General features: G+C 51.2%; 1 protein-coding gene across 6 annotated transcripts in view; it reads right to left on the bottom strand.

The window, feature by feature from the left end:
- Window positions 1–15,109, bottom strand: part of PAX7 (paired box 7) — a 107,525-nt gene that overhangs the window by 34,869 nt on the left and 57,547 nt on the right. For all 6 annotated transcript variants that reach the window (XM_085079823.1, XM_085079821.1, XM_085079825.1 and 3 more), the window contains exons 7-8: window positions 7,622–7,787; window positions 6,452–6,645 (exon numbers count right to left, since the gene is read on the bottom strand). In XM_085079823.1, coding sequence (XP_084935949.1) covers window positions 6,452–6,645; window positions 7,622–7,787 — 360 coding nt within the window. The remainder of the gene's footprint in view (window positions 1–6,451; window positions 6,646–7,621; window positions 7,788–15,109) is intronic.

Genomic DNA, 15,109 nt, shown 5'->3' with positions numbered 1-15,109 from the left:
TCCTCCCTCTCTCCCCGGGTCGTGTCCTGCTGCTCCCTGAGTCTGCAGACGGTGCAGAGCCACAGGGCCGACCCTGGACCCACCGAAGGTAATGCCGAAATTCCCATCGGATTCACGGCTCAGGAATCCACCGTTTGCTCCAAAACCCTCCCGTGTTCCTGGCATTTTCCTATCTCGGCAACACACGCAGGGAACAAGGAGTGGGAATCACACAGGGATAAACGCAGGCGGCGTTACAATCTGAGTTAAGGGAATAAAATCCTGCCTCGTTTGCTCCCAAGCAGCTTTCACTGGGATCAGAGCATCCCAATCTACCGAGGGAACCCTCCAAACCTCGGGCCAGGGGGCGAAGAGGCCCCTCAGATATGAATTCCCCCCTTCCCACCCTCCTCGGAGCCGGAGTCACCGGGAATCAGCAAATAAAGACGGATCTGTTTTCACACGGGAAGAATGTTCCCTTCTCCCCTTCTCCCGGTGCCGCCAGCGGAGGCGTCAAATTGACAAGAGCAGATGGGCTTTGTTTGGTGAAACATATCCCCAAAAAATGCCAGAAACTCTAGTGGAAAAGCGGGCAGCTTTGCTGGGATGGGCAGGTTAAAAGTTTAGGGAGGCGAGGAGCTGCATTCGACACCGCGAGAGGGAAAAACGCCAAGGCGGAGCTGCTTTTCCCAGAGAAACCTGGGCTTTCCATGCCCTTTTCCCAACCCCTGGCGAGGAAAGGACGTGGATTTTGCAGAAATCCGAGGAGGGGAAGGAGAGAAAGGCCGAGGAGGGGAAGGAAAGGGACGCCGTGAAGGGCACGGCGGAGGGATGAGGATCCTCTGGAGAAATGGGAATGCTGGGGGATGTGCGGGAGGCAGAGGGAAAACAGGGAAAAGGCTGCAGGGAGAAGGGGAGAGGGGAAGGAGCGATGGGGAGGGGAGGAGGAGGAAGGCTTCGGGGTGGGGTGGCACCCGGGAGCGGCGGAGGTTGAGGGATGAGAGAGGAACATGTCCTCACACCCAGATAAGCCGGGAAATGAATCCTTATCCGCCCAAAACCAACCCTGGAAAATTCGCGCGAGAGAAGGGTCTCCTTTCAGGGAAACGGGGAATCCTTAATGCTTCCTCCCTCAGCAACTGTAATGCCAGGATGTTCCCAATCTGCTTTGAGGGATGGAAAGATTAAGAATAATAAAAAAATTGCAATAAAATATGTGTGAACGAGGGGGTAATTGTGGACAAATGCAGCATTCAAATTCATTTTTCAGCTCTTTTACACACCATTTCAATCTTATTTTCTGCTTGTTAATGAGATCTTGTTGGTTGGGGTGGGCACGGCTGCCCAGTATCGCTCGGGTAATTGCACATAATTTTCTCTCTACCAGTGATTTGCATCAGATTTTTTTTTTTTCCCTAATTCTTTGCTATTTAAACCCCCTCCTCCCTTTCCCCCTCCCCCCCCCCCCAAATCTCATCCTCTCCTCCCCTTCTTTCTTCCCCTCCCCTTTCTCCTGGCCCAGCAAGACTCATTTGGAATGCTTATTACGGGCACAGTGTCTCCGACAAAAAAAGAAAAAAACGGGGAAAAAAAGGCACCAGACGGAGAGGATCCGTGGCACTGAGGGAAGGGAGGCGGCGTGGCCTCTCTGGAGCCAGGAGGGATCCGTGGAAATGAGGGGAGGAATTCCCAGAGCCAGGAGAATCCATGGAAATGGATGGAGCTCTCCGGAGCCAGGAGACACCCATGGAAACGAGGGATGGAGCTCTCCAGAGCCAGGAGAATCCATGGAAATATGGGATGGAGCTCTCCAGAGCCAGGAGAATCCATGGAAATGAGGGATGGAGCTCTCCAGAGCCAGAAGGATCCAGAGAAATGAGGGAATGATCTCTCCAGAGCCAGGAGGATCCATGGGAATGAGGGAATGGTTTCTCCAGAGCCAGGAGGATCCATGGCATTCCAGGAAGCAGTGTCACCTCTCCAGAGGCAGCAAACATCCTCTCCTTCCCAATTCCCAGCTTTTCCCCCCCAGACAGGCTCAGCTGGCTCCTCTCCTCCTCCTGACAGGGACTGGGATGATCCCTAATCCCAGCCTGGCTGCAGGGAGAGGAAGGAGCCATGGGATGAGGTCAGGAAAACCAAACCCAGCTCTGGCTGTGAGTTCAGAGCTGTGTTCAACCCGAGCTGTGCCTCAAGTGTCCCTGCAGGAACATCCCAAACCCCAGGGACAAACCAGGGATTGGGAATCCCACTGCAACCTGCAGACCCTGGGAATGGATTTGCTCAGGGAGCAGGAAATAAAGCCACTGAAAGCCCTGAGAAAATTAAAGCAACAACTCCGAGGAGGTGAACAAGTTTCTCTTGGCTCTTCGTGTTTCTGGAATTGTCTTAATCCCCGGTGATCCTGCGGGGTTGTTGGAGATTCTGAGGTCTCAGGAATAACAAGGTCTGGAAATTCATGGAACTCCTGCCTTCCAACTGGATTTTTTAACTGGATTTTAAGTTCTTCCCCAGCTCCACCTGCCCCGCATGAGGGTCTTTGGGCTTCGGACAACTCCTCAAGAGACCCCAGAATGCTGCAGGGAATGATCACATGGGTTTAGGGCACAGGCCTGGCTCTGAAACAGCAGCAGAACAAAAACCCTCCTAAAACCACATGGTGACATTGGAAAAGGCAGAAGGGATGTGGCAGGAGAGACTGGAGATGAAAAGCAGCAAGAAATACAGAAAAACCCCAATTTCTGTGTTGTTGGAGAAGCAGCCAGGGGAGATCCCATCAGCAGCCAAAACAGCCCCAGTTTTGTCCTGGAATTCCCAGCAGAATTCCCTCCTTTCCTGCCCCTCAGGACAGCCCAGGCAGCCTGGAGAGCTGGCAGATCCTGACTGGGGCAAAACTGCCCTTAAAACTGAGTTTAGGGCCAGGCTGGATGGGGTTTGGGCTGAGCTGGGCTGCTGGAAGGAGTCAGATGAGCTTTCAGGTCCCTCCCAAGCCAAATTCTGTGGGATGATGCTCAGATTTATCAGGATTTGGTTTGTCCCAAGCCTCATCCCAGCTCAGGGAGGGACAATTCCAGGCCTGGCCCAGGCTGAGCTGGGCCTGAAGCTCAGGGTTTGTTTGGCTGCCAGGGTGAGGCAAAGCCTGGCCTTGTTCTCCTTGAGCTTGGGAAGAGTTCCCAAAGAACTGGGAAATAATTCCTCTGTGGGATGATTCCAGCATTTATCAGGATTTGGTTTGTCCCAAACCCCATCCAAGCTCAGTGAGAGACAGTTCCAGGCCTGGCCTAGGTTGATCTGGGTCTGAACCTCAGGGTTGCAAATCCCTGCTCCATCCCAATCCCTGCTCCATCCCAATCCCTGCTCCATCCCAATCCCTGCTCCATCCCAAACCCTGCTCCATCCCAAACCCTGCTCCATCCCAAATTGTTGCTCCATCCCAAATCCCTGCTCCATATAAAATCCCTGCTCCATCCCAAAACTCTACTCCATCCCAAATTCTGCTCCATCCCAAATCATTGCTTCATCCCAAATTCTGCTCCATCCCAAATCACTGCTCCATCCCCAAATCCATTCCCAAACTTTCTCTCTAAAACATATTTTGTAAACTGAACTCTACCCTCACTTGGAGAAAAGATTCTTAGAATATTAAAAAAAAAATTACTTCATTTATTTCACTTCTTATTGAAAAATCCCAGACAGATACGCTAATTTGCAAAGTCCATAAAGATCACACTCATTATACAGGGTGTGCATCTTGGCGTGTTCCACCTTTAAAGAGCTGTGCCCCTCAGATCCCACTGAAATCCCAAAATAAACCCTGTGGATCCCAGCCAGGACACCCAATCCGGGGTAACCACATCGGGAGGAAAAGCTGGGATCTCAATCCTGCCCTTCTCCCTGTCTAAATTTCCAATAAGTCTCCTGCTGCTGCTACTGCCCAGGGGCAAAGCAGAGACCTGGCCAGACACAAATCCCATCGTTCTCACCTCCCAGCTTCGTTTTTCCATTGATGCCTAGGATTTTAGCTTCTGTATTTTTCCTGTATCTGTAATTTTAATGTGTGGCTCTGGACTCCATATAAAGTGCTAAAACCTCTGTTCCCAGCATCTTTAGGCAAAACAACTCCTCTAACGCTCACAATTCCTCTAAATCCAAGGACACTTTGCTGCCTCAGAGCTCCAGGATATGTAAGCAGCAGTGAATTGATTGGGGGGAGCAAACTTGGAGTAATGACATCATCACCTGAAGGTGTGATTGGAGGGTTAAAGCTCGACATGTTAATAGACAGAATTTATAAAATATTAAAAACTCATGACATGCTGTCCAATTTGGGTGTAGCCCCTCTGGTAGGCTCTGTCTGTCCTAAATGCACCTTGAAGGCCTTTAATAAATCTAACTTTTTATCCTCCTCACTTTGTCCAGCCTCTGTTTCAGGTAAGCCCATCAAGGCACCACCTGCCTGCTGAACTCCCTCTTTCCCTCTGGATGATCTTTTCCCCCTGGATGATCCTTCCCCCAGCAGACACCAACCTCACACTGCCCGGGAGGCTGGAGCTGTGCTGGGTTTTCCCTGGAATGCCGAGCTGGACTGTGCTCACCACAATTAATAAATTAAATAGAAATCCCAAAACCTCCCCAGCTAAAAAGGGGGAGTTCTCCTCTCCAGGAGTTCTCCTTCATCCCGCCAGGAGCATTTCTTGTCTCCTTCCACTAGGAACAGCAGAGGGCTTGGAAAGGCAGGAATGTTTTGATCAGGGAATAGAAAGCAGCCAGGGAATAACCCGGGTTAGGCTCTCGGCGCACAAAAGGAACAGAAGAATTTCCATGCTGATATCTCAGCCCTCACATGATTAAAAGCATCGGGAAAATGGGAATCTCCCCTTCCCGGGGGTGCAAAGCTCTCCTTTCTCCCGGCCTGCCAGATAAAGGATCCTCTCTTTCCCATACAAAGGGCTTATGGGCTCAGGGATATCTGTGCCCAGCCTGAGCCTGGGGCAGGGGAATTTGGGATTGGGATAAGCGCAGGGAAAGCCACGGTCTGGTCCTTTCACTGAGCCCTGATTCGGCGGGGCTGGGAAGGAGAGGATGAAGGGAAATGGAAATTGCAGGATGGACTTTGTGCCTGGGGCTCATCCTGGCCATCTCATCCCCGCTTTATTCCGTGGGATAAATTGCACTCGGGATCATCTGAGCTAATCCCGGGCCTGGCCCAGCTCACCCCAGCCTGCCTTTGAATCCCAGGCCGTGTCCTCCTCTCCCGAGCCTGCTGCTCCTAGAAATCCCTTGTCAGAGGGATATCTGCCCATTCCCCTCCAAGAATTCCCTGTTTGGAGCAATATCCAGCCCCGTGCCAGTCACATTTTGATATTTTCCCATCCAGCCCCATACCAGTCACATTTTGCTATTTTCCCATCCAGCCCCATACCAGTCACATTTTGATATTTTCCCATCCAGCCCCGTGCCAGTCACATTTTGCTATTTTCCCATCCAGCCCCATACCAGTCACATTTTGCTATTTTCCCATCCAGCCCTGTGCCACTCACATTCCATATTTTCCCATTCAGCCTCACGCCTGTCACATTTTAATGTTTTCCCATTAAAAGCCAGAAAAGGGGGGTTTGTACCATTCCAGAGAAGCTGTGAAATTTCCCTCTTTCCACTGACACTCTGTGTTTGTTTTCACACTCGGGAGACCCAAACTGTTGGACCTTAAAATCCACATCCCCTGCGGTGTCCCTGTTTGTTGGACTCCTCTCCAAACCACGGCAGCTTCTCCATTTCAGGTGCCCACCTCATTCGCCCTCCCAGTTCCAAATTATTTTGCGTTTCCTGTCCTAAATAAACTGATCCTAAATAAACCAATCCCTGCCAAACAACCTCTGCACTTCACACATCTCCATATGCCACGAGTGACTGAGTGGAAAAAAAGGGATTTGGTGTCCCTCGGGATAAGGACAAATCCTTGCTGCTCGTTTTCAGTTCCACCTGAAAACAAAGGGGAGCTCGGAAACTCCTTTCCTCCTTGTCTGCTTGAGTTTCCCGAAACTAAATCCTAGCTCTCCACCCCACATCTCCATCCCTGAGTTTTGTGGGAGTTCAGCTCTGTGGTCCAGCCAGACTCGGACAAGCTGTGACCAACTCAGCCTGAACCCAGGATTGACTCTGGGGTGATAAATCCTCGTTTGCTCTGTCCTTGGGCCCAAATCCCCCCCAGAGCAGCCAGCCCAGCTCTGGAACGTTCCTGGAGGTGCTCCAGGTGTTTGTGATCCCATCGCATCACCAACCTCGGACCCGGCTGTGGCAATGACCAGGACACGGAGCTGATTAACACCTGCACTAATTACCTGCTCTCCCTGGGCTGCCCGCAGGAATTCCTGACCACAACCACCACCACAAGAGCACCAACTCCCAGTTCCGCGCTGTCCCCAGTCTGTCCCCGCTCCCGGCCCCGGGAAAGCAGGAATGGCTCACGTACCTGCGGGGACAGGCCGTTGCTGACGGGGTTCATGTGGTTGGCGGGCGCGGCGGCGTTCATGAAGCTCTCCGAGTAGCTGGAGAAGCCGTGCCGGGCGCCGTAGGCCGAGCTGGAGTCGGCGGCGGCTGCCAGCCCGCCCTGGTGCATGGTGGAGGGCGGCAGGGGCTGCGGCCGGTGCACGGTGCTGCTGCCATCTGCGGGGACACGGACAGGGAACGGGCTGGCATCCCACCGGGACAGCGTGGGGATCCAGGGAATGCGGGCAATGGTGGGTTGGCCGTCCTGGGACACCCCAGAGCCCGGGAGACAGCACGGGATGGCAAAGATGGGGGAAATGTGGGGATTTGCACCTTGGATTCTGCCCCAGGAGAAGCCATGAATTCCTTTGTAAAGGCCAAAGGCAACTGGGATTAACAATATGCCTTCCACTAGGATTAACAATATTCCTTCCACTGGAATGAACAGTGTTCCTTCCATTGGAATTACCAGTATTTTTTCCACTGGGAATAACAAAATTCCTTCCATTGGAATTACCAATATTCCTTCAATTAGAATTGAATTGCCAATATTCCTTCCATTGGAATTGCCAATATTCCTTCTGCTGGGATTAACAATATTCCTTCCACTGCAATTAACAGTAGTCCTTGCACTGGAGTTACCAGTATTCTTTCCACTGAGATTACCAGTATTCTTTCCACTGGAATTAAATCACCAATATTCCTTCCACTGGAATTTCCAATACTCCTTCCCGTGGAATATTCCCACCACTGAACCCCAGGATGGAGATTTCTCCAGAATGAGGGATCACCCACACAACCCCCAGTTTACAGGGATGTGCTCCTTGTCCAAAACTCCATCCGTGGGACACAGGGACACAGCAGGAAGGATGTGGGATAGGGGAGAAAAATGAGGAATTTCTGAGGAAAAACCTGGTTTTCCCAACTAAAGGAAAACCTCGAGAGCCTCACAGTTGTCCCATCCGTGGGCAGGACGTCATAGATCAGAAAGAACCAATGAGAAAATCATGGAATACTTGGAATGGCCCTCCAATCCCATCCCATTCCATCAGGAAGCCTCCCACTATCCCGGGATTCTCCCAGCCCAGCCCAGCCCAGCCCAACCCGAGGGATGAGAGGCAGGGAAGGGGAAGGGGAGAGGAGCAGAGCTCACCTTGGGAGATGGTGGTGGTGGGGTAGGAGGAGTCGGGCAGCTGGTAGGGGGGCAGCGCCGGCATGCCCGTGGGTGGGAATCCCCCCGGCAGCAGGTGGTTGAAGGCTGCCAGCTGGTTGGCTCCTGCCTGCTTGCGCCAGCGCGCCCTGCGGTTGCTGAACCACACCTGGGGAGAGAGAGAACACCCCACGGGTCACCCCTGAGCTCTGAGCTGCCTCTCCTGGGCTGCTCGTGGACAAAGAACTGGGGAAAATGGGTGAAAGTCACTGCCAGACTCGAATTTGGGAATTGTCACCTCCATTCCTTAATTTTCTTTATGTGGCTGAACCACAGCTGGGGGAGAGAAAAAACACCCCACGGTGACACCTGAGCTCTCTCCTGCCCTCCTGGGCCGGTCACGGTCAAACATCCCACAGAACTGGGAAAAATGGGTGAAAGTCACTGCCAGAGTTGAATTTGGGAATTGTCACCTCCATTCCTTAATTTTCTTTATGTGGCTGAATCACACCTGGGGGAGAGAAAGCACCCACAGGTGACACCTGAGTTCTGTCCTGCCCTCCTGGGCTGCTCGTGGACAAACATCCCACAGAACTGGGGAAAAATGGGTGAAAGTCACTGCTGGACTCAAGTTTGGGAATTTCCACCTCCATTGCTTAATTTCCTTTCAGTGGCTGAACCACAGGAGAGGAAAGACCTTGCAGGTGACACCTGAGTTCTGCCCATCCCACCTGGGCTGATTGCAGAAACACCTTCTGGCCAAAACCAGGTTGCTGCTGGACACAGATTTGTGAATTTTCACCTCCAGACCTTAATATCATTTCTGTGGCTGAACCACAGCTGGGGAGGAGAGGAAAGAGCCCACAGGTGACACCTGAGCTCTGTCCCACCCCACCTGATGGACACACCAAACCCAAGCTCACGTTCTTCTGGACACAGCCTCAGGTGTGTGGTGGTGAATCCTCACCTCCATTCCTTAATTCCCTTCTCCCACAGCACCCCAAACCCCAATCCCATGGCCGGGGGGAACACCGAGGATCTGCAGAAATGGAGAGGGACAATTGGGTTTGTGTATTCCGGGGAGTCCATCCCAGAGAGATGCTCTGCTACCACCTGGCCATCCCCGCTCGTTATCTGCCGAGGCTGCGAATTCTGCCGCAGGATTAAGTGCCATAATAGCGGCACTGTTAGGAGGGATAAATAGCCAGATTAGCATCGTGCTCGCGGTGTTAGACAAGCTAAAGAGATAGAACCACCCCGCGGGGAATTCGGGGCGTTCAGCTCCTCTGACTGCAGTAAATTGATGCTGGCTCTGTGCTGAGCCCTGCCCAGCCTGCAGGGAGCTGGATTGTTCTGAATGGTGCCCAGGACTGATCTGCAGAGAGCCCAGGGTAGTTTTGAATATAGCCCAGGATTGTTCTGAAGGGAGCCTAGATTGGTCTGTGCTGAACCCAGGATTGGTCTGTGCTGAACCCAGGATTGTTCTGTGCTGAACCCAGGACTGGTCTGAACAGAACCTGGGATTGCTCTGAATCTAGCCCAGCATTGTTCTGCCCAGAGCCCAGGATTGGTCTGTGCTGAGCCAAGAATTGTCCTGACTCGAGCTCAGGACTGATCTGCAGAGAGCTCAGGATTGTTTTGAATATAGCCCAGGATTGTTCTGCACAGAGCCCAGAATTGGTCTGAATGGAGCCCAGAATTATTCTGGATCAAGCCCAGAACTGATGTGAACTGAGCCCAGAACTGCTCTGAATGGAGTCCAGAACTGCTCTGAATGGAGCCCAGAATTGGTCTGAATGGAGCCCAGAATTGGTCTGAATGGAGCCCAGAATTGATCTGAATTGAGCCCAGAATTGTTCTGCAGCCTCCCTGTGTTAAATCAAACCTGGCCTTAACTCCAGGCCCAAGCCAGGCTCAGCTTTGCTGCAGCACTGCTTCACCTGCAAGACCCCAGAGATTTTTCCTCATGCATTTGGCCGCCCCAGAGGGTTTTTTCGGAGCCAATCTCCCTGCAGCAGAGCAAAAAGGGCTCCCCAGCTCTCTCCTGGGCTGGGTTCGCTGCTTTTAACCAGAGAAGGCTCCCAGGCCTGGCTGTGTTTGGGGTTCACAAGGATAAGCTTTCAAACAGCCAGATGAGAACGCAGCTGCTGGGCTTTGGGAGGCCTAGAGGCTGCAAAACACGATTAGATTTCACAGCAACGAGGAGAAACAGAGCAAAAATCAAGAGTGGGGGGAAAACCCCCCTCCATCGGGTTCCCAAGCTGCTCGGCCTCAGATCAGGAGCTGGGGTTGCAAATGGGTTCCCACAGCTTGGGTAAAAACCCCAAACTCCTTCCCCAGGCACTGCAGAACCAACCCTTAACTCCTTTCCCAAATCCTGCAGAACCAACCCTAAATTCCTTTCCCAAATCCTGCAAAACCAACCCCAAACTCCTTCCCCAGACACTGCAAAACCAACCCCAAATTCCCTTATCCAAACTACTTCTGCAAATCCTGCAGAACCAACCCCAAATTCCTTTCCCAAATCCTGCAAAACCAACCCCAAACTCCCTTATTGAAACTCCTTCCCCAAATGCTGCAGAACCAATCCCAAACTCCTTCCCCAGACACTGCAAAACCAGCCCCAAACTCCTTCTCCACACACTGCAGAACTAACCCCAAATTCCCCTATTCCAAACTCCTTCCACAAATCCTGCAGAACCAACCCTAAATTCCTTTCCCAAATCCTGCAGAACCAACCCCAAACTCCCTACCTAAGACACTGCACAACCTTGGTCCCACCAGCCCCAAACAGGATCCAAATCCCAAAGTTGGCACCTTCCTATAGAGGTCCCTATAAATGGTTCCTTGTTCCTGGGTGTTTTTCTCCATGGAAAAGGCAAATTTCAGCCACACAGCTCTGGCTCCTGTTTGTGTTTGGTGCAGGTGTCCCCTGAGCTTCCTCTGGGATTGTTGTGGGGGTCCCTGGATCTGTGTTCCTCATTCCTGGGGTGCTGTGGGACTCCCTGGATTTCTGTTGCGAATTTCTGGGGGGTTTGGGTTCCCTGGATCTCTCTGTTCCCAATTTCTGGGGTGCTGTGGGTTTCCCTGGATTTCTGTTCCTCATTCCTGGGGTGCTGTGGAATTCCCTGGATCTCTCTGTTCCCAGTTTCTGGGGTTTTTGAGTTCCCTGCATCTCTCCGTTCCCAATTCCTGGGTTTTTTGGTTCCCTGGATCTCTCTGTTCCCATTTTCTGGGGTGCTGCAGGGTTCCCTGGATCTCTCTGTTCCCAGGTTCTGGGGTTTTTGGGTTCCCTGGATCTCTCTGTTCCCAGTTTCTGGGGTTTTTAGATTCCCTGGATCTCTGTTCCCCGTTTCTGGGGGTTTTTGGATTCCCTGGATCTCTCTGTTCCCAGTTTCAGGGGTGCTGTGGGGTTCCCTGGATCTCTGTTCCCGGTTTCTGGGGTTTTTGGGTTTCCCTGGATCTCTCTGTTCCCGGTTTCTGGGGTGCTGTGGGCACACTTGGATCCAGCCCCCCTGGCAGAGCTGGGATCTTTCCCAGCCCCGATTTCCCGCTGTTGTTCCTGCTGGCGCCAAGGAGAACAAGAACCCCCAGTTCCCTTGGAGGCTGTGGTGTCAATGACGGCTTGTGGGGCTCTGGCAGCTCCTTGGCACCCAAACCCTCGCTCCCCGGGGCTGTCCCTGCTCCGGGCTGCTGACAGAAATGGGTCACCTCACATCCGAGGGCCGTGGGGACGCTGCTGGCACCCAAATCACCGAAATCTGGGACAGGGTGAGGGGACAGCGCTGAATGAACCCTGGGGCACTGCGGAGCTCTGTCATCCAGCCGGGCCAGGGAAGGTTCTGGGAGCAGCAGGAAGGAATAAAAAGGAATCTTTTGTTTGCCCTGATTGTGCAGAGAGGGTTCCCTGTGCCTCTTTTTATCCTGCACGTGTGCAAAGTTCCCTTTGGAATTAGGGACATGGGCCTGCTGCAGAACCAACCCCAAATACTGCAGAACCAACCCCAAATGCTGCAGAACCAACCCCAAATACTGCAGAACCAACCCCAAATACTGCAGAACCAACCCCAAAGGCTGCAGAACCAACCCCAAAGGCTGCAGAACCAACCCCAAAGGCTGCAGAACCAGCCCCAAATACTGCAGAACCAACCCCAAAGGCTGCAGAACCAACCCCAAATACTGCAGAACCAACCCCAAATGCTGCAGAACCAACCCCAAACTCCCTTCTCCAGACACTGCAGAACCAACCTCAATCTCCTTCCCCAAATCCTGCAGAACCAACCTCAAACTCCTTCCCCAGACATTGCAGAACCAGCCCCAAATTCCCCTATCCAAACTCCTTCCCCAAATGCTGCAGAACCAACCCCAAATTCCCTTCCCCAAATCTGGAAGAACCAACCCCAAACTCCTTCCCCAAATACTGCAGAAACAACCCCAAATTATCCTGTCATGTAATTCGTTTCCACTGCCACATGTTGAGTATTTCTGGTACATAAGGAAAGAAATCTTCTCTTTGCAGAAGAAGAGGAAATAAATAAACCTTCTCCTTGCAAAGGAGAGAAGCAAACCTGCTAGCAGAGGGAAAGGGGAGAAAGAAACTTTCCTTTTGCAGAGAAAAATGAGACAAATAAACCTGCTCTTTGCAGAGGAAAAGGAGAGGAAGAAACCTTCTCCTTGCAGAGGAAAAGGAAATAAATAAACCTTCTCCTTGCAGAGGAAAGGGCTGGGGCTGGAAGAGCTCCCACTCCAAAACAATCCAGATCCCAGTGCACAGAACAGCACAGGAAAGTCCAACACCTGAAGCAAACCAATCACCAAGATCTGAATCCAGGGACTGAGAGCAACTGAACCCCAGGAGTGCAAGAACACCTCTGGGGATTTCTGACTTTCCCAAGGGTGGGAAAATCCCGTTTTTTTCCCAGCCAAGAGGCAGATGCTGCAAACGCGCTCGGGATGAGATGCTGTGAGAGAAGATGTGCTCTGAGCTGTTCTAGGGTGGGACAGAGGGGGTTAGGTACCTCTAAACCTCCCCCAGGAGGACTTGGCTGCTCTGGGGTCTGTCTGATGTGTGGATTGTGGGATCAAAACACAACTCAGAACAGATTTGTGCTGATTTGTGCCCCACGGGAGGTGATTTTTGTCTCATTTACACCTCCAGTCTGTTCAGGATTAAAATCCACCTGTGTGTTAAAATCCAAGTCCCGTCCTGCTTCCCACATCCAGTGTAATTCCTTTATTTTATATGGAGATAAAAGGATACTTTGGATCCTTTTACAACCAGGTAGAGCCAACCAAAAAATCCCGGGGATGAACCATTCCAGTCTGCAGTGTTTGAGAAGAAAGGGAAGATAAATTCCAAGGGAGAGGATTATCGGCAAGGAAATCCAGCTCCTAATTACACTCCTGCCATGACTCCGGGAAAACTGTTGCTTTTTTGGGATTGAAGTCAATCCCAAAATTTTATGAGTAATTTTACTCCTCACACACCCCGTGTGTGGGGTTAAAGTGAGGATAAACCCCGCATGGAGGTGGCAGCGATTGACAGGATTTTAACGAACAGGTGAATGGGGTTTTTTGGCAAACCACCTGTTTTTGTTGAATAAACCCTCATTAGCAGGGAAATATTTAATTGGGATGCTGATTCATCCACTCCTGCAGTGAGTGAGGATAAACCTGATTTTCCTACATTTTGGGTGATTTCCACACTCCCCCAGCTGAGATTGAGGCTCTGTCACTCCTTTCCACTTTGCAGAGGAAAAGGAGAGAAATCAACCTTCTCTTTGAAGAGAAAAATAAGATAAACAAACCTTGTCTTTGCAGGGGAAAATGAGATAAATAAATCCCGTTCTGCAGAGGAAAAAGAGAGGAAGAAACCTTCTATTTGCAGAGGAAAAAGAGAGAAATAAACCTTGTTTTGCAGAGGAAAAGGAGAGGAGGAAACCTTGTCTTTGCAGAGGAAAAAGAGAAAAATAAACCTTTTCTTTGCAGAAGAAAAAGAGAGAAATAAACCTCTGCGGCGCCGGAGATCTCGCTGTTTTTTGGGGCAGCCCAGCCCAACAAATAATAAATGATAACCCTAAAAATCCCTGTGCCCCAGAAGAGATTTCCAGCCCAGCCAGACAATATGAAATAATAAAACAAATTGTAAACTATAACACTAAAACATCCCCGAGCACCAGAAAGAGATTTAACCTGATTTTTGTTGAACAAACCCTTGTTAGCAGGGAGATATTTGATCGGGATGCTGATTCCTTCACTCCTGCAACGAGTGAGGATAAACCTGATTTTCCTACATTTTGGGTGATTTTCACACTCGGCCAGCTGAGATTGAGGCTCTTTCCCTCCGGAAGGTGCCGGAGATTTCAGCATTTGTGGGAGCAGCCCAGCCAAACAACATAAAATAATGAAACTGATAATAAATGAGAACACTAAAAAATCCCTGTGCCCCAGAAGAGATTCCCAGCCCAGCCAAAGAACATCAAACAATAAAACAAATCATAAACGATAACACCAAAAAATCCCCGAGCACCAGAAGATTCCCAGGGGCTGGAAGCAGAGCCTGGCCAGAGGCTGCAGCCCCACGGCACCGGAGCAGCTGATGGGATTTATCTCCCCTGGACGTTTCACGGCCCAGCCAGGTCAATTCCACCCCTCATTCCCAGCAAAACCGGAGCCTTTGGCGCTAATGACGTTGGCGATTCCTCCCTGCCCCCGCCTGGAAGGTGGCTCGGGCCTTTTATGCCCGTAAATCATTTTACGGGTGGCTGGGATGGAATGAGCCGCAGCAGCTCGCGGTAATGCGAGGTGCACTTCAAAGGGAACCTGCCTTCAGTTCCCGACCGCGCCGCTTTATCGCCCCAAAGATTCCCCGCGATCCTGTTACAGCATGGCGAGCTGCCGGCAGCCTGGGCTGCTCACACCGACGGGGAGGAGGAGCAGGAGGAAGTTTGGGAGATGCTGGAGAGGTTTTCTCCAGGCTGGGTTGTGCTGTCACAGTTTGGGGCACTCGGGGAAAGAGCTGTAGGAAAATCAGCACCACAGCAGGTTTTGCCTTTTTCTGTTTTCTATTTGTAACCTCGCCAAATAGAAAAAAGAAAGACCAAAGATATTCCTGAGCTGGAAAGATGTGTTGATGACAATGGAAAGACTAAAGATATTCCTCAGCTGGAAAACCCAAAGATATTCCAGAGTTCCAAGCCCTGGGTGATGCCTTGAGAAGTTTTAGTGTCTATTCTTCATGTATCTGTAGCTTTGGTGTAGTTCTGGGCTTCATATAAAATGCTAAAAACCTCTGTTCCCAGCACCTTTAGCCAAAACAATTCCTCTGAGTGGAAATCCAAGGACACTTTGCTGCCTCAGAGCCCCAAAATATGGAAACAGCAGTGAACTGGGGGAGCAGGGTGGGGGTAATGACATCATCTCCTGAGGGTGTGATTGGAGAATTAAGGCCCAATATGCTAATAAGACAGAACTTATCAAATGTGAAGACCT

This window comes from Lichenostomus cassidix, chromosome 21 (genome assembly GCF_008360975.1).
Source record: "Lichenostomus cassidix isolate B80296 chromosome 21, HeHo_3.0, whole genome shotgun sequence".
NCBI classification, from domain to species: domain Eukaryota; kingdom Metazoa; phylum Chordata; class Aves; order Passeriformes; family Meliphagidae; genus Lichenostomus; species Lichenostomus cassidix.
This window is presented reverse-complemented; position numbering and strand designations above follow the sequence as displayed.